At 41.9% G+C, this 18,371-nt stretch overlaps 1 protein-coding gene across 2 annotated transcripts in view; it reads right to left on the bottom strand.

Annotated features, from left to right (window-relative positions):
* palm2akap2 (PALM2 and AKAP2 fusion) overlaps nt 1–18,371 on the bottom strand; it is a 351,062-nt gene that overhangs the window by 143,509 nt on the left and 189,182 nt on the right. For both annotated transcript variants that reach the window (XM_078570942.1, XM_078570953.1), the window contains exons 6-7: nt 10,855–10,969; nt 2,555–2,576 (exon numbers count right to left, since the gene is read on the bottom strand). In XM_078570942.1, coding sequence (XP_078427068.1) covers nt 2,555–2,576; nt 10,855–10,969 — 137 coding nt within the window. The remainder of the gene's footprint in view (nt 1–2,554; nt 2,577–10,854; nt 10,970–18,371) is intronic.

Raw genomic sequence — 18,371 nt, 5'->3', positions numbered from 1 at the left:
TTTGTTAGGTAAAGACAAAAAAGCTTGGAGCTATTGGCTACAGTATTCTATACTCGCCATTATTGCTACATAAATTGGTTAGCTACTTCCAAACTAATTGGAAAGTCTTGCAAATTTGTTAGAAAACCAAAATGAGTCACATCGCCCAGGGTAAGGATCCGACATGTGAAGGATCATCTCTCCTTTAAATGCCAACACGTAATATCAACAGCAATTGACTGTAATAGTTGTGGTCTTTAAACTGCTCGAACCCTTTAAATAAGTTCTTTGAGTGAGATTGCTTTTTTAGACCTTTTGACTGTTTGAGTATAAAAAAAGGCAACTAAAAAAAATTAGATACTTATATTCCAAACTCTTTGGTCCCATGTGCTTAAACCACTGTGCTCTAAAGAATTGTGTCCTCACTGATTATATCTATTGTAATATATATATATTGTATATATATGTATGTATAATTTTTATGTTATCCCTTTATCACAAATGCCGTTTGTTATGCTGAAACATGTCTTCTTTATTCTTTCATGGGATGTGGGTGTCGCTGGCAATTTGTTGTTGCCCATCCCTAACTGCCCTTGAACTGAATGGCTTTCTAGGCCATATAAGAGTCAACCACATTGCTGTGGATCTGCGATCACATGTTGGCCGGGCCAGGTAAGGACAGCAAATGTCCTTCCCTAAAGGATATTAGTGAAGCAGATGGATTTTTACTCATCTTAAATTAGCCTGGGCCTCTGGATTACAAGTCCGGTGACATTACCACTAAGCCACCTCCTCCCCCTAATTCATTCATTGGGTATGGGCATCTCTAGTAAGGTCAGCATTTATTGTGCATAATTAGTTGTTCTTGAGAAGTTGATGGCGAGCCTTCTTTAGAACCTCACCATATTTGCACATAGCAAGGTCCCACAAACAGTAATATGCTTGTATATAGCGACCTTATTGTAGTAAAACCTCACTTCGCAGGAGTGAGTATCCAACAAAATTTGACACCGAGCCACATAAGGGGATATGAGGAAAAATGCCTGGTCAAAGAGGTATATTTTAAGTAGCATAATAAAGAGAGGTGGAAAGATTTAGAGAGCAAATTCAGCATTTTATGGTCTAGCTGAAGGCATGGCCACTAATGGTGGAGTGAAGGAAACTGGGGATGCACAAGAGGCCAGAACTTGCAGAGCCCTCAGAGTGTTGTAGAGCTGGATGAGCTTAAACAGATAGGGAGGAATAAGCTCATGTAGGGAATTGGAAACAAGCATAAGAATTTCAAAATTGTAATATTGCCAGACTGAGGTCCGATGTAGGTTGGTGAGCAGAGGTACAATGGGTAAATGGGGCTTGGTGCCATTTAGGCAACGAAAGTTTGGATGAACTGAAGCTCGTGGAAGATGGAAGATGGGAGACTGCCCAAGAGAGTCAAGTCTGGGGGTAAGGTGGGGTGAGGGTAATAAAAGCATGGAAGATCTTTGTTGTCTTTTTGTTATGGACTTAATTTTCCAGGCAGGTTTCTCATTATTTACAGGCTGCAGCAGCAGTTACATGCTTCCATCAAGCTCCACAACTAGAAGGCGAACCCCCCCACTCTAAGGTTCCCCACGCTTAGAGCTGATTCGTTCACACTGTCACATGATATTACACAACACATTAAGTCTTAAAGCTACAGTCATTATATTCCTTAAAGCTACAATTACTACGCTTTTATTTTTTTAACATTTATATTGAGTAACTATTTCTGCCCAGTTTATAGTACAGGGCAAATTCCACAGCAACACTAAAGCAACTGTTCAGGAAATACAGTTTGAAAGCTGAAATGGCTCAAATATACTTTACAGTGGAAGGACTGCAGGGAGAATGGAAAAAATGTGAGGGTGGTTGACAAGATCAATTGGGAGAGTTTATGATGAAGCTTTTGAAGACAAGAAGTGATCGCCAGGACAGAGGGTAAATCCCTAAATGGGGGAGTGAAGAGGCGACTGAATGCCCTGCCACCAACTCTGGAATAATCACAATATATTATTCTATAAGAACATGTAGAGCATAAAGAACATGTGCAAGAAGATGTAGGCCATTCAAGCCTGCTCCACCATTCAATAGACCATGGCCGATCTTCTACCTCAACTTCACTTTCCTGCCCTATTCCCATGTCTCTTTATTTTCTTAGTGTCCGACACCTATCAATCTCAGTCTTGAAAGTACTCAATAACTGGGCATCCACTGCTCCCTGGGACAGAGAATTCCAAAGATTCACCAGCCTCTGGTTATATTACAATATTAAGACATTACAAAAAAGTTAAAGATTATTCCTTTATTTTGGAGTATACTTGGAGTAATCCTATAGCATTTCTTTTTCTTTTTGATTTTGGAAACACCAGTGCACAATTTTAAGGGTTAATCCACTGATCTGTTTGAGGCAGACCATTTCCCTTTAAGAGCAGTGATATACAAGAGTGCTCACTCAGTGAAGGTGGCGCATACAACTGCAGTCCCCATCTATGCCACAGACAAGCTTACAGCTTTGCTAACCAGTCTATCTTAAAGCCTGTATGAAATGCGTACTTACCTCCATCAGGAGTGGAGAAACCCTGTGAAGAGAAAAGAAAACGGAAGTATAATAAATATGCTAATGCAGATATAGGACACAATGATTTAAGGCATAGACCCTGGCTATAATACTGAAATCTGTGTAACTGCCGAGATTGAAGAATTTCTAGGTTTCCCTTGCAAATATCATAAAGCACGATAACAGCACTCTTTATACAGACCTAAGCAGTGGAGCATCAGTGCGTAAAAGTCACATGATTGCACATTATCACTATGAATGACAAGCAATCTGCTGCTTTTAAAAGGGAGCGAAGATTGAATGCTTTTTTTTTCACATAAAATGATAAATGGGAATGCACCAATTCTGAAACGATGGTGGCCTCGATCCATCAATTGACATTTAACACAAATTTGTGTGACGTGTAGCTTTTAAAGAAATGTCACACAGTTGTTTTCATTCCTGCCGGGGAAGCTAACACAATTGTATTTTGGTGGGGCCCACTCGGTGAGGACGAAAGGTCACCCTTGAGCTCCAGAGACATTCTCCGCTACAACAATGCCATGCCAATAGCTGTTAACAAGATCCTTAAACACAAGGGCTTAAATACAAAGAGGGTGGAAGTTATGCTGCTGCTGTACAGAATTGTGGTCAAACCCCATCCGGAGAACTGCATTGAGTTTTGGCGGCTGCACCTCAGGAAAGATATACTGGTCTCGGAATGGGGGGGGGGGTGGCGCTGGCGGGGGCAGCACCAGGTCTAAAAGGGTTAACTTATGAGTAGCCTTATATTCCTTGCATATAATAGATTCAAGGAACGACTTAACTGAGTCGTTTAAGATGACCAAAGGAGTCGATGATGGAAAGAAGCTATTTCTTCTGGTAGGGAACAAGAAACAACGTTAAAATTAGAGCCAGGCTATTCACAGGTGATGCCAGGAAGCAGTTCTTTCCAAAGGGAAGTGAAAATCCGGAACTCTCTCCCCAAAAGGCTGGGGCTCAATTGAAAAATTTAAAACTGAGATTGATAGATCTTTACTAGGCAAGAATACAATGGGTTACGGAGCCAAGCAGGTAGGTGCAAGTTAAGAAACAGATCATCCATAATCTAATTGAATAGCGGAACAGGCTCAAGAAGCTGAATGGCCTCCTGCTGTTCCAACGTTCCTACACTTCAGCACCAAAGCCCAGTCTACTTTTTGGAACAATTGCTACTGCTTGAGATTGTTTGATAACGCTCCTGTGAAGTGCACAGGTTTTACTATGTTAAAGGTACTATATAAATGCAAGACGTTGTTGTGTTTCAGTGGGGACTAAAACGCATTTTGATCAACCTCATGTCAAACAAAATTTGACACTGGACCACACAAGGAGATAAGCTGACTAAAAGCCGGGTCAAAGAGCTGGGTCTTAAGAAGCGTCTTAAAGGAGGAGGGAAGCATGGAAAGGGAGAGGGGTATATGGAGGAAATTTCACAGCTTAAGGCAGAGCAATTGGGGGAAGGGCAACCAATGGTGGAGTGATAAAAATTGGGAATGCACAAGAGGCCAGTACTGGAGGAGCACAGGGTTCTCGGAGGGTAGCAGGGCTGGAGGAGGTTACAGAGATAGGGTCACATGCGATTATACAGTTAGGCTGTGCTAACAATTAGCTTGTCTCCATCTCAACAGCAGACTAAGTAGACGCTTGTGTTGGGTTGCCAACCCTCCAGAAACTCCAAAGAAGAGCCATATTGGACTCGAAATGTTAACTCGCTTTCTCTCTCCACAGATGCTTCCAGACTTGCTACGTTTTTCCAGCACTTTCCCTTTTTATTTCAGATCACCAGCATCCGCATTATTTCACTTTTATTTAAGTGAGGGAGAGGGTGCATCGAAATGGAGATGCCCTCTCTCCAACTTATTTAAAATTTAAATTAGAAAATGGGCTTTGTGTGAGCCGCCACTGGGGGGAGGGGGGAGGGACACCCCTCCCCATCGGGTATCTGTGGCTGCTGCAACTCCCAGGAAGGCAGGGAAGGCCTCTAGGCCTGCCTGCACGGAGCACTGGTCACCCTTCCCTCCACCTCCAGTCTGCCACCTGGAGGCAGCCTCCTGGCCCCTAAATGGTTCCCACCACTGCCGCTGGGAACCAGGAGGCTGACTGGAAATCTAATTGGCCTTAATAATCCCTTAACAAACTGTATCAGCTACTCTCACCATCCCCCCACACGCCCCCCTACCCCCTCCCCACCCCCATCCCACCTTAATGGCCAAGGAGTTGGATGGAGCCAGGGGATGTCTCTAAAGGACATTAGTGAACCAAATGAGCTTTTACAACAAACTGGTTACAAATATACGAACTAGGATAATAAGTAGGTCATTCGGCCCTTCGAACCGGCAATTCTGTTTATGTTTTGAATTCCACATTCCCATTTACCCCCGGTAACCTTTGATTCCCTTGCCTAACAACAATCTATCTACCTTCGTCTTAAGAATATTCAGTGACCCCGCCTCCACTGCCTCCTGAGGCAGAGAGTTCCAAAGTGGCATGACTCTCTGAGAGAAAAAGTTCCTCCTCATCTCTGTCCTAAAAGGGTGACCCCTAATTTTAAAACAGTACCCCCTAGTTCTGGACTCACCCACAGGAGGAAACATCCTTTCGACATCCACCTTGTCAAAACTGTTCAGGGTCTTTTATACTTCAATCAAGTCACCCCTCACTCTTCTACACTCCAGTGGAAACAAGCCCAGTCTGCCCAACTTTTCCTCATAAGACAATCTGCTAGCTCATTCCAGGTATCAATCTAGCAAACCTCCTCTGAATCACCTCAAACACATTTACATCCTTCCTTAAATAGGGTTGCTCCATGGTCACCATTAATGAGACTATACCTAACTATTTATTCCAGATGTTATTTCAATAAATAATAATGAATTTCTCCCTAAAAGTAACCTGGTTCATAGAATCATTGAATGATACAGCACAGGAAGAGACCATGTGGCCCACCTTATCTGTGCAGGTTCTTTGAAAGAGCCACCATTATTCCTACTCCTGTGCCCTCTCCCCATATCTCTGCAAAATGTTTCCTTCAAGTTTTTATCCAGTTCCCTTTTGAAAGTTACTGCTTCCACTACCTTCTCCTCTCTAAGGAGGATGACCCCTGTGTCTCCAATTTCTCCATGTAACTGAGGTCCCACAACCCTCTGGTACCATTCTGGTGAATCTCTCCTGCATCCTCTCTGAGGTGTTTTGAGCATGGAGCATCTCCTGGCTGTATTGCAGAGAGGAACATCAGATGAGGAGGGCCAGTTGGCTTTAACGCAGTTTGCCATATTTTCCTGCCACTAAGTATGTGCGAAGGAACATTGGGCAGACTCCACTGTGACCTCACAAGGTGGTCCAGCCCTCTGACGATTATTGTCCAACCTTACATGCATTGAAGGCTGACTCAGAGCGGTACCAAGGATCTGCTGATGCTCGTGTGACTTAGGGTTGCCAACCGCCCCAGGATTGTCCTGCAGCCTCTAGCAATGAAAAATTAATTGTCTGCTGTGAGCAAAACCAAGTGAAAAATCAATGGAGCATTAAAAAATGCTTTATTTTCCTGTTCTTTGCGTTTTAGTTATAAAAAGTATTGGAGATGGGAAAAGAAAGAAAAGGGTGGTCATGTCCAGGAATTCATCCAACCAGAGTTGGTGACCATGACAGGACTGCATCTCAGCAGGAGTCAATACCTCAGAAGGAGGTGTGATGATTATGAGGGTGAACCTGACAAGAAGCAATATTCTGTTACAAATGGCCTCGCTCTTTCCCATCTCTGTAACCTCCTCCTTCTCTCCCACATGCCTCCAAGATCTCTGGGTTCCTCCAATTCTGGTTTCTTGTGCATCCATGATTTCCTCTGCTCCACCATTGGCAGCCATGCCTTCAGCTGCCTGAGGCCCAGGCTCTGGAATTCCCTCCATAAGCTGTTTTGCTGTGTGGTAGGGGTTTAGATGGGGTTTGGGGGTTGTCTAGTCTCCCAGAAGTATGTTGCTCAAGTTCATTGTCTTTTTAATCATGTGATGAAAGTATAATTTTCATAATATTTCTCTGGTTTATTGTGAAGTAGGTTTATGGGGGTATAGTTGTGTCTGTCTGTGTGATTTGATTTAATTTAGATTCAAGTAGACTGCAAGTTTGAAATCATCAAAAGAAGCTAGGCACTTGACATGCTAATGAGTAAACATGGATGCTGGCTTAGCATGTAAGGTGTGAAGGGAATTTGCATTTTTAGATAAATGAAGAAATTTGGATTTCAAAGGGATCTTAGTTTGTTTACAACTAGCCAGATAAGCAAGGCTAAGGGATGTGTTTATTTTTCCCAAAGGTTACTGACAATATATTGGTAACATTAAAGTTTTTATATGACGAGGAAGATACAGTTTCAAAGACATATAGAACAATCAAATTTACATCTTAAAAAGAGAGAAACATATATAAAGAAGAATGAAAGGCTATGTGTCAGAAGGCCATGTACGATCTAACAGAAGTGTATGAAGTAGCCTTAATGAAGCCTCCAGCATGTGTGCATAAGTCTGCTATATAATCAAACTGAAGTTGGGGAAAAGCCATTTGGAATTCCACTGTCAAGTGGGTATTGTGTTAACTTGTTGATTCTGTTTTAAATCTAAAATCTATTTTGGACCGTTGCCATAAAGGGAGTATAACTGGAGGTCAGGTTAATTAGGAATTTTAGGAGTTATTATAGTAGTAAGTAATTGTAGTCTTATGTATGTGCTTGAAATCTTTTATATTTTGTTAATAAATACTTTAATTTAATCTTTAAAATCTCTAAAGGTATTGACGGACTTATTGCTTCTGAATTCAGTGTATACATCTCGTAATAAATAGAAATTGCAAAACCGTTGTGAAAGAGCGACCAAGTTTCCCTTGTGGATTTGATCCACCTGGCACACATCATCTGCCATGTCATAACAATCAGAACTATTTATTTGCACACATTGGACATTTGTATACATTGCATTTACACATTTGGACCTCACAGGAGGTAAGAGCTTGTGTTCTCTTCAAGATCTCTCTTATTTTTTCAAGCGATTGGACATCATTATTACAGCAGCATCATGTATGCTTCTGAGGTTATCCCTTTACTCTATATAAACCTCTCCACCTCTCTCCCTCCTTTCCACCTTTAAGATGTTCCTTAAAACCGATGGCCTTGACCAAGCTTTTGGTCACCTGTCCTAATAGCTCCTGATGTGGCTTGGCATCATATTCCTCTCTGATGACTGCTCCTGTGAAGTGTCTTGTGACATTTTGATACAACATCAGCAACAATTTATATTAATATAGTTCCTTTAATGTCCCAAGGTGCTTTACAAGGGAATTGTAAAACAAAATGTAACCCCGAACCACACATGGATATATTAGGGTAGACAAAAAGCTAAGTTTTAAGGAGTATCCTAAAGACACCATATAAATGCAGGGAGTTGTTGTTGAATGCATTTGTATAATATTCTCTGCACTTTTTTAAAAAAGTGCTAAGCTGTTTAAAATCTGTACCTGTTACTACCTGTATGCAAAAGTACACAAAGGGATTTATTACAAAGGTGTTCTTTGTAAAAGGTTGAAAAATATGCCCCCTGATTCCATTTTGTCATTGTTAATTTCTGGAGGGTAATTTTCCAAGTATATGCAGGTAGTGGGGATCTGGACCACTGAGATCCATATTGGAAAATTAAAGCTCGTGGTGAAGAGTTGGAATGGTTGCGATCTTGTTTCAAATTTACAATGTAATCTGTTTTTATGGAAAGCACACAGGCAATGAGTAACCTTCCCGATTGCCTCCAGCGGTTTGCATCCACCTGACATGGACTTCACTGAATCTGGCTGTATTCCTGGGTTCAGATTTATGACTCTGACTTATGTACGAACATACATATGAATTAGGAGCAGGAGTAGGCCACTCGGCCCCTCGGGCCTGCTCCACCATTCAATAAGATCATGGCTGGTCTGAATGTAACCTCAACCCCACATACCTGCCTAGCCCCGATAACCTTCCACCCCCTTGTTACTCAAGAATCTAACTAGCTCTGCCTTAAAAATATTCAAAGACTCTGCTTCCACCGCCTTTTGAGGAAGGGAGTTCCAAAGACCTCTCTGAGAGAAAAAAATTCTCCTCATCTTGGTGTTCGATCAGTGGGGTCTTGGCATCTGTGTGTGCAAATTGACTTTGGAATGGTATTTTCTTCTTACTAGTATTTATGCACGCACGTGCGTCTCCTCCCAATGCTTTTCATTTCATCCTATCAGCGTAGCCTTGCATTCCTTTCTCCCTCATGCTTATCTAGCTTTCCCTTAAATGCGTCTATGCTATTAACCTCAACCAATCCTTGTGGTGTATCAGGTTCCACATTCTTATCACCCTCTGGGTAAACATGCTTCTCCAGAATTCCTTATTGGATTTATTAGTGGCTATCTCATATTTAAGGCCCCTAGTTTTGGTCTCCCCCTAAGTGGAAACATGTCTATGTCGACCGCATCAAACCCTATCATAGGATCCTATAATCATGGAATAGTACATTCAATGAGGAAGAGCCTTCGGCCTATGCGTTTGAACTGCCTCTTTCAAAGAGCAATTCAGTTAGTTCCACCACCCCCCTCTTTCCCCAAATGCCGGCAATTTTGTCTCCTTCAAACATTTGTCCAATTGCCTTTTGAAGGTTAATGTTCAATTTGTATCCATCACCCTATCAGCCAACGGAGTCTAAATCCTAACCACACATAGCAAAACAAAGTTTTTCCTCACTAAGATAAAGGTAAAATACTGCAGATGCTGGAAATCTGAAACAAAAATAAAAAATGCTGGAAAAACTCAACAGGTCTGACAGCATCTGTGGAGAGAAAGAGAGTTAACGTTTAGAGTCTGTATGACTCTTCTTCAGAGCTAGGTTTTTCCACATTTTTCCGCTTCTGATTCTTTCACCAGTCATCTTAAATCTGTTGTTATCGACCACTCAGCCATTCAAAACAGTTTCACTTTATTCACTCTGTCTAAACCTTCCATGACTTTAAAAGCCTCTTTCAAATCCCCTATTAGCTTTTTCTGCTCATAAAGACCTCTGTCAGGCCACTCCTCACCTCTTTTTTCTAGCTGAAGATGAGGTCTGGAAGCAGCTGGGCCTCCTTGAACCCAGCTTTCACGGAGAAGGCTGTTGACATCTGGATCCTGCATTGAGTGCAACTCAGGCAGGACCTCCCTTATCCACATGATGAGTGGACGCCAGGGATTGTGATTGCACATTATTATGATTAGTAACTGCATAGGGGCCTTCCAGGGAGTTAACCTGGGTTTTAAAGTAATTGACAAAAGAACCGGAGGTGAGATGAGGAGAACTTTTTAATGTAGCAAGTGTTAATGGAATGTTAATTATATTATTAAGATACACAGATGAAGGGCACTGTTTAATTAAGTACCTAGAGCACTTATAAAGAGTGACTGCTGGGACACTGGGTTGGTAGGTAGGAATCAGATAAATGTAATGCTGCATTCTATGAATAAACCCATTATCAATATTATTATTAGTATCTGGTTTCATACTTCACCAACTTTTTTAAAATTCGTTCACATAATATGGGGGTGTCACTGGCTAGGCCTGCATTCATTGGCTTGGCATCGATAAAGTGATGAGTTATTGTAATCTGGAATACTTGAAAAGGTGCTGGAAACAGATTCATTAGCAATTTTGAAAGGGTGGATATATATCTGAATGGGGAAAATAATTACAGTGCCAAGGGGAAAGAACTGGAGAGTGGATAGCTCTTTTAAAAAGCACGATGGGTTGAATGGCCTCCTTCTGCATTGTATCATATTATGATTCTATGATTGCAAGTTCACAAGCTTTAAAAACCATTCTTGTTGTAAAATAATGAACAAGTTATCCCTTCTTTCTTCCTGGGATCTTTGGTCTCCATTTCCAATTTTTAAATTTGTCCCACCAGTCTCTCTGGGTTGTGGGGACTGGAATTATATTATCATCAGGAGCCAAGAATATGGCTCAGGAAAATGATGGGACTGGATATCAGGGTAATGCTGTGTCATCTGTGGAACCCCAACACTTTCTTGTACAAGCAATAATGAAGGCCCCTGAAACAGAAATACTCCTATATATTTTTTAAAGTAAGTAGTGCCTTGTTATCCTGTTATTTCCTTTTTAGAGATTTCTTACTTTCTATCACGATTGTGACTTTTCAGAGTTTTGGTTTCGATTACGACTTTCAGCTGCCAAATGCATGTCCAAACTATCCAGTAAATAATGCTCTGTTTCCTTGATGTTTACCTTCTGCAAGTCCTCGATAGATTTCTCAGCTTCCTGCAGTTTTTCCCGAAGGATTTGCTCCTTGGCAGCGATTTGGGATTCTTCTCTCTCCAGTTGTTCTATTTCCACCTCGAGTCTGAAAGAAGCCAAAGGAATGTGTGATTGTGTGCATTTTTCCAGTCCATTCTTGGCCACAAGAATATTCCTGTCCTTCACAAAGTAAAGGCTGACAGCATTGCAGCCAACATGCAACCCAAAAGCAGAAATGGCAGAAAAGATTTACGGGAATGGTTCCTGGGATGAGAGACCTCAGTTATGTTGATAGATTGGCAAAACTAGGGCTGTGCTCTTTGGAGAAAAAGTTGAGAGAAGATTTGCTAGAGGTGTTCAAAATCATTAGGGGTCTTGGCAGAGTAGTTATCAACGTCCTGGGGGTTACCATTGACTAGAAACCGAACTGAACTAGCCATATAAATGCTGTGGCTACAAGAGCAAGTTAGAGGCTAGGAATCCTGTGGCGAGTAACTCACCTCCTGACTCCCCAAAGCCTGTCTGGCATCTACAAGCACAAGTCAGGAGTGTGATGGAATACTCCCCGCTTGCCTGGCTGAGTGCAGCTCCAACAACATTCAAGGAACTTGACACCATCCAGGACAAAGCAGCCCGCTTGATTGGCATCCCATCCACAAATATTCACTCCCTCCACCACCGACAAATAGTGGCAGCAGTGTGTACCATCTACAAGGTGCACTGCAGGAATTCACCAAGTCTCCTTAGACAGCACCTTCCAAATCCATGACAACTCCCACCTAGAAGGACAAGGGCAGAAGATACATAGGAACATGGTCACCTGGAAGTTCCCCTCCAAGCCACTCACCATCCTGACTTGAAAATATATCGCCGTTCCTTCACTGTCGCTGGGTCAAAATCCTGGAACTCCCTTCCTAACAGCACTATGGGTGTATCTACAACTCAGGGACTGCAGCGGTTCAAGAAGGGAGCTCGCCACCACCTTCTCAAGGGCAATTAGGGATGGGCAACAAATGTTGGCCTCGCCAGCGAAGTCCATATCCCATGAATGAATGAGTAAAAAAAAAAGTTGGGGAGAAGTTCCCATTGACAGCAGGGTCAAGAACCACAGGGCATTGCTTTAAGGTGATTGGTAAAAGAGCCAGAGGCGACATGAGGAAAAACTTTTTTTGTTGGTGTTGGTTAGGATGTGGAATGCACTGTCTGAGAGTGAGGTGGGGGCAGATTCAATTGTGGCTTTCAGAAGGAAATTGGATAATTAGCTAAAGAGAAAAAAATTGCAGGGATAGAGAGAAGAGGTGGTGGAGTGAGACTAGCTGAGCCACTCCTACAGACAGCCAGCACAGAAACAATGGGCAAAATGGCCTCCTTCTGTGCTGTAACCAATCTATGGCTCAATGATTCTAATTATGTAAAACTCAACACTGAATACAGCAGCAAATTATATCCAGATACGTCAGCATTTTTATACAAGACAATGAAGCTCCAGAATGTTTCGCTGCACTTGTCTTGTGTAAAACAACTCAATCTAGAGTAGAATAAGAGACAAAGGCTGAATTTCTTCCTGCCACACCAAGGGTTACTTAAGGTCAATTGCACGGCTCGTAAACCCTACTGGAAAGTGGGCATCTGTCAGGTGTAGACAAGTTTTGGTTCAGTTCCGAAACCCTTCATGGTAGATTGGTGTACCGATCATTCAATATCACAGTTAAAGTGGTCACTGAGCAGCTCGAGTCAATTGTGCATGTGGTGTCATCTCGTTTCATCCTGAATGCCTGAGCGATGTAAATTTATAACCTTTGATGCTACCCAACCGCATCCAATGGAAGCAGCTCAGTAATTGTGCCAGTCCTGGGCATGTCAAATCTTGTTCGTCTTCCCCGTATGGGCTTGCTATTCATATCATATTTGGGAGTTAACTGAATAGGAACAAGTCCCCCAAAGCTATCCTAATAAAACAGCATTTGCTAAATAACCTAATTGAAGGGAAGGGTTTTAAGCAGGTCAGAATGACAGAGCCTGTACTTGTTAATTGGTATAAGTTCTAATTTGGTCAAATATTTTTTTGGGTCTATTTAATTTTCATAACATGTGTTCCCAATTAGAATCATAAAATGGTTACAGCTCAGATGGAGGACATTTGGCCCCTTGTATCTGTGCTGGCTCTCTGCAAGACCAGCTCACGCAGTCACTAGGCTTTATACTGTACTTTGCCATTTTAATTGATGCAATCTGAGATCTTCTTTTAGAAGTGTAAATTTTCTACCAGAAGGAGTAGGTGAAGCAAATAACATGAAGGCATTTAGGGGAAGCGAGATAAAGCACACAAGAAAGAAGGGAATAGAGGGATTAAGGTTATACGGTTGGATTGAGAAGGGTGGGATGAGGCTTGTGAGGAGCATAAACACCAAATCAGACCAGTTGAGCTGAATGGCTGGTTTCTGTGCTGTAAGATTCTGTACAATTCTATGTAAAACCATGTTTGCAATTCACCTCCTTCTAAAAGTGCTTTGTGAAGCAGATTATGGCTACAGGGTGAGTGATTATTTCAGTGCAAGGGATGTTATTGAGGCAATAGCAATAGCAAAAGAATGGGGACTTCATCAACGGAATATGGATGCAAATTAATAGTCTAGGTAAACTAGAAGGTATTTATTCAAATTATATAATTATTGTCACTCAGATCAATTAATATGGAGGTGGGGTTGGGGAGGGGGTGCGGAGGGGGTGAGACATTTCTCCTTCCACAGAAACAGTTAGCCTGATGTACTGACAGCAGAACAATCAAAGAGTAACAATGCTTCAATGTGTTCAAAGAGGCAGAATGAGCTGCAATTTTTCTTATTCATTCACGGGCTATTGCTGGCAAGCGGGGGGGGGGGCATTTATTCCCCCCCACCCCCCCCGCAACCTCCAGTTACCTTTGAGAAGATGGTGGTGAGCTACCTTCTTAAATACAACTGAGAGGTATGCTAGGCCATTTCACGGGGGCAGTTGGCAGCTAAGGGGGGTTAAGGACAGCAGATTTCCTTTCCTGAAGGACATTTTAACATACCAGCTCAGTTTTTATGACAGTCCAGCAGTCACATGGTCACCATTACTGAGACGAGCTTTTTATTCCAGACTTATTTAATTAACTGCATTTAAATTGCCCAGCTGTCATGGCGGGATTTGAACTCATGACACACGATTGCTAGTTCAGGTTTCTGGATTAGTCGTCCAGTAACATAACCTTTACGTTAATGTTCCCTCACATGAAGTTTGCATTACCTTTGTAATTGTTATAATCTATGTATGGCATTTAGGAATAGGGAGCCAGGGAAAGACGAGGTGTGATTTTTCTGTTCTCTTGTGGTGCTCTTGTGGTGCAGTGGGTAGTGTCCCTGCCTCTGAGCTAGAAGCTCAGGACTCCAGGACTTGATGACCGAGGAAGGTGTGTTCATAATGTGGCCACTGCATTCACTCCCATAAGACCATAAGATGTAGCAGCAGAAGTAGTCCATTCAGCCCATTGATTCTGCTTCGTCATTCAATGAGGTCACGGCTGATCTGATAATCCTCAACTCCACTTTCCTGCCTTTTCCCCATAAGCATTGATCCCTTACTGATTAAAAATCTGTCTATCTCAGCTCTGAATATACTTAACGACCCAGCCTCTACAGCCCTCTGCAGTAAAGAATTCCACAGATTTGCTACCCTCTGAGAGAAGAAATTCCTCCTCATCTCTGTCTTAAATGGGCGACCCCTTACTCTGAGATTATTCCCCCAGTCTTACACTGTCCTACAAGGGTAAACAACCTCTCAACATCTACCTTGTCAAGTTCCCTAAAAATCTTATATGTTTCAATAAGGTCTCCTCTCATTTTTCTAAACACCAATGAGTACAGGCCCAACCTACTCAACCTCTCCTCATAAGAAAATCCCTCCATACCCGGGATCAACCTAGTGAACCTTCTCCAATGTTATTGAGACAATAGCAATAGCAAAAGAATGGGGACATCATCAATGGAATTTGTATGCAAATTAATAGTCTAGGTAAACTAGAAGGTATTTATTCAAATTATATAATTATTGTCACTCAGATCAATTAATATGGAGGTGGGGTTGGGGAAGGCAGTGCAGAGGGAGTGAGACATTTCCAAAGCCAGTATATCATTCCTTAGATACAGGGACCAAAACTGTTCACAGTATTCTAGGTGAGGTCTAACTAGTGCCTTGTATAGTTTTTGCAAGACTTCCCTATTTTTATACTCCATTCCCTTTGAGATAAGGGCCAACATTCCATTTGCCTTCCCTATTACCTGCTGAACTTGTACGTTAGCTTTTTGTGATTCATGCACGAGGACCCCCAAATCCCTCTGTGCTGCAGCTTTCTCCATTTAAATAATATTCAGCTCTTCTATTCTTCCTGCCAAAGTGCATAACCTCACATTTTCCCACATTATATTCCATCTGCCAAGTTTTTGCTCACTCATTTAACCTGTCTATATCCCTCTGTAGACTCTTTGTGTCATCCTCACCACTTGCCTTCCCACCTACTTTTGTGTTATCCGTAAACTTGACGATAGTACATTCACTTCCCTCATCCAAGTCATTAAAATATATTATAAATAATTGTGGCCCCAGCACTGATCCCTGTGGCACTCCACTAGTTACAGGTTTCCATCCTGAAAATATCCTCCTTATCCCACCTCTCTGTCCTCTATTAGTTAGCCAATCCTCTATCCATGCTAATATACTATCCCCAACACCATGGGCTCTTATCTTATTAAGCAGTCTTCTGTGCGGTACCTTATCAAATGCCTTTTAGAAATCCAAATACATTACATCTACTGGTCCTCCTTTATCTATCCTGCTTGTTAACTCCTCAAAGAATTCCAATAAATTTATCAGGCAAGATTTCCCCTTGATGAAGCCATGCTGGCTCTGTTTGATTATATTATGCATTTCTAAATGCTCTGCTATTACGTCCTTTATAAGAGACTCTAACATTTTCTCAATGACAGATGTTAAGCTAACTGGCCTATAGTTACCTGTTTTTTGTCTCCCTCCCTCTTTGAATAAGGGTGTTACATTGGCAGTTTTCTAATCCTCTGGGACTTTTCCAGAATCTATGGATTCTTGAAAGAATGCTATCAGTGCATGCACTATCTCTGTAGCTACTTCCTTTAAATCCTAGGACGCAGCCCATCAGGTCCAGGGGACTTATTGGCCTTTAGTCCCATTAGTTTCCCTAGTACTTTTTCTCTACTGATAGTTATTGTATTTATTTCCTCCCCCACTTTTGCCCCTTGGTTATTTAGTATTTTTGGAATGCTATTAGTGTCTTCTACCATGAATTCAACTCCTCCGCCATTTCCTGGTTCCCCATTATTATTTCCCGTGCCTCATTCTCTAAGGGGTTTATGTTCACTTTGGCCTCTCTCTTCCTTTTTATATATTTAAAGAAGCTCTTACTATCCATTTTTATATTACTTGCTAAAGTAATATAAATCAAAGTTTATTTCCTCCCTCTTTATTTTTTTTTGTTCATCTTTTGTTGGTTTTTAAAACTTTCCTGATCCCCTGGCTTACCACTAATCTTTGCCACATTGTATGTTTTTTCTTTAAATTTGATACTATCCTTAACTTGCTTGGTTAACCATAGTTAGTTTATCCCCTTCCTAGAATCCTTTTTCCTCATTGGGATGTATTTTTGTTGTGAGTCATGAACTATTTTCTTAAACATCTACCATTGTTCGTCAACCGTCTTTTCTGCTAAACTCCTTTCCCAGTCCACTCCAGCCAAATCTGCCTTCATTCCTTTGTAATTATCCTTATTTAAGTTTAGCACAGTTGTTTTTGATCCAAGTCTCTCACACTCAAACTGAATGCTAAATTCCACCATGTTATGGTCACTGTTGCCTAGGGGACCTTTTACTCTGAGATAAGTTATTAAACCTGCCTCATTACACATTATCAGTTCCAAAATAGCCTGATCCTTCATTGGATTCACAACATATTGTTCTGGGAAACTGTCCCGAATACACTCTATGAATTTATGCTCATGGCTACCTCCGCCAATTTGATTTTCCTAATCTACATGAAGATTAAAGTCACCCATGATTAATGTACTGCCTTTTTTATATGCCCTCATTATGTCCTGATTTATTCTCTGTCCTACAGTATAGCTACTGTTAGCTGGCCTACAGACTACTCCCAACAGTGTCATCTTCCTCTTGTTATTTCTTACCTCCACCCATATGGATTCTACATCGTATGATAAATTAAGATAACTTCTTCCTATCGTACTAATTCCATCTCGTACTAACAAAGCTACCCCACCACCCTTTCCTTCCCATCCATCCTTTCAAAAAGTCACATACCCCTGAATATTTCGTTCCCAGCTTTGGTCTCCTCGTAACTATGTCTCCGTAATGGTTGTAAGATCATACCCATTAATCTCTATTTGCGCCATTAATTAATTTACCTTGTTCTGAATACTATATGCATTTAAGGAAAGAGCCATTAATTTTGCCTCCTTACCATTTTTCCCCCTTTGACCCTATTTGCTGCTCCCTCCACCACCAACGCGCAGTGGTAGCAGTGCATACCATCTACAAGATGCACTGCAGGAACTCACCAAGCCTCCTTAGACAGCGCCTCCTTAGATAGCCCCCTCCAAACCCATGACCACTACCATCTAGAAGGACAAGAGCAGCAGACAGATGGGAAGAGCACCACCAGCAAGTTCCCCTCCACGCCAGTCACCATCCTGACTTGGAAATATATTGCCGTTCCTTCATTGTCAAAATCCTGGAACTCCCTCCCTAACAGCACTGTGGTGTAGTTATACCACATGGACTGCAGCGGTTCAAGAAGGCAGCTCACCACTGCCTTCTCAAGGGCAATTAGGGACAGGCAATAAATGTTGGTCTAGCCAGCGACACCCACATCTCATCAATGAATAAAAAAAAGCAGGTTGAGTGTCAAATTGTAAGTCCTTCCAACACACACCAAAGACAGGCAGTAATAGTGATAGAGATTCCTGGTCAGCCATGCTTGATGCAGAGTGGTGCCCCTCAAGCTATAGACTCTGGTTTCTGGCTAGCAGCCTGTTCCAGGAAAAACAAGCTATGGAAAACAGATGTAAACATGTGCTCTGTCTGCCTCATGTGTCTCTAGATGTGGGAATTCTACTAAGTTTAAAAGAGGCAGAATTGTATTTGAACAGTTTACAGCAAGCAGCCCAGTGTGCTGATGTCTGTCTGCATAAGTGTTGCCATAGTTCAGTGCATGCCAGTTCCTGACGTTGAGTCTGTAAGGTTCAAGTCGCACTCCAGAGAGTAAGCCCAGACTGTCACTGCCAATGGAGTGCTGCACTGTCAGAGGTGCTGTCTTTTGGAGGATACGTCAAACTCAGTCCCTGTCTGTCCTCTCCCATGGCACTAATTTTGGAGAAGAGCTGGGGAGCTCTTCCCGGTATCCTGCAGGTCAACATTTATCCCTCAACCAACATCAGTATAAGA

This window comes from Cetorhinus maximus, chromosome 2, assembly GCF_964194155.1.
Source record: "Cetorhinus maximus chromosome 2, sCetMax3.hap1.1, whole genome shotgun sequence".
NCBI lineage: Eukaryota > Metazoa > Chordata > Chondrichthyes > Lamniformes > Cetorhinidae > Cetorhinus > Cetorhinus maximus.
The sequence above is the reverse complement of the archived record's forward strand: the minus strand, read 5'-3'. Positions and strand labels throughout refer to the sequence as shown.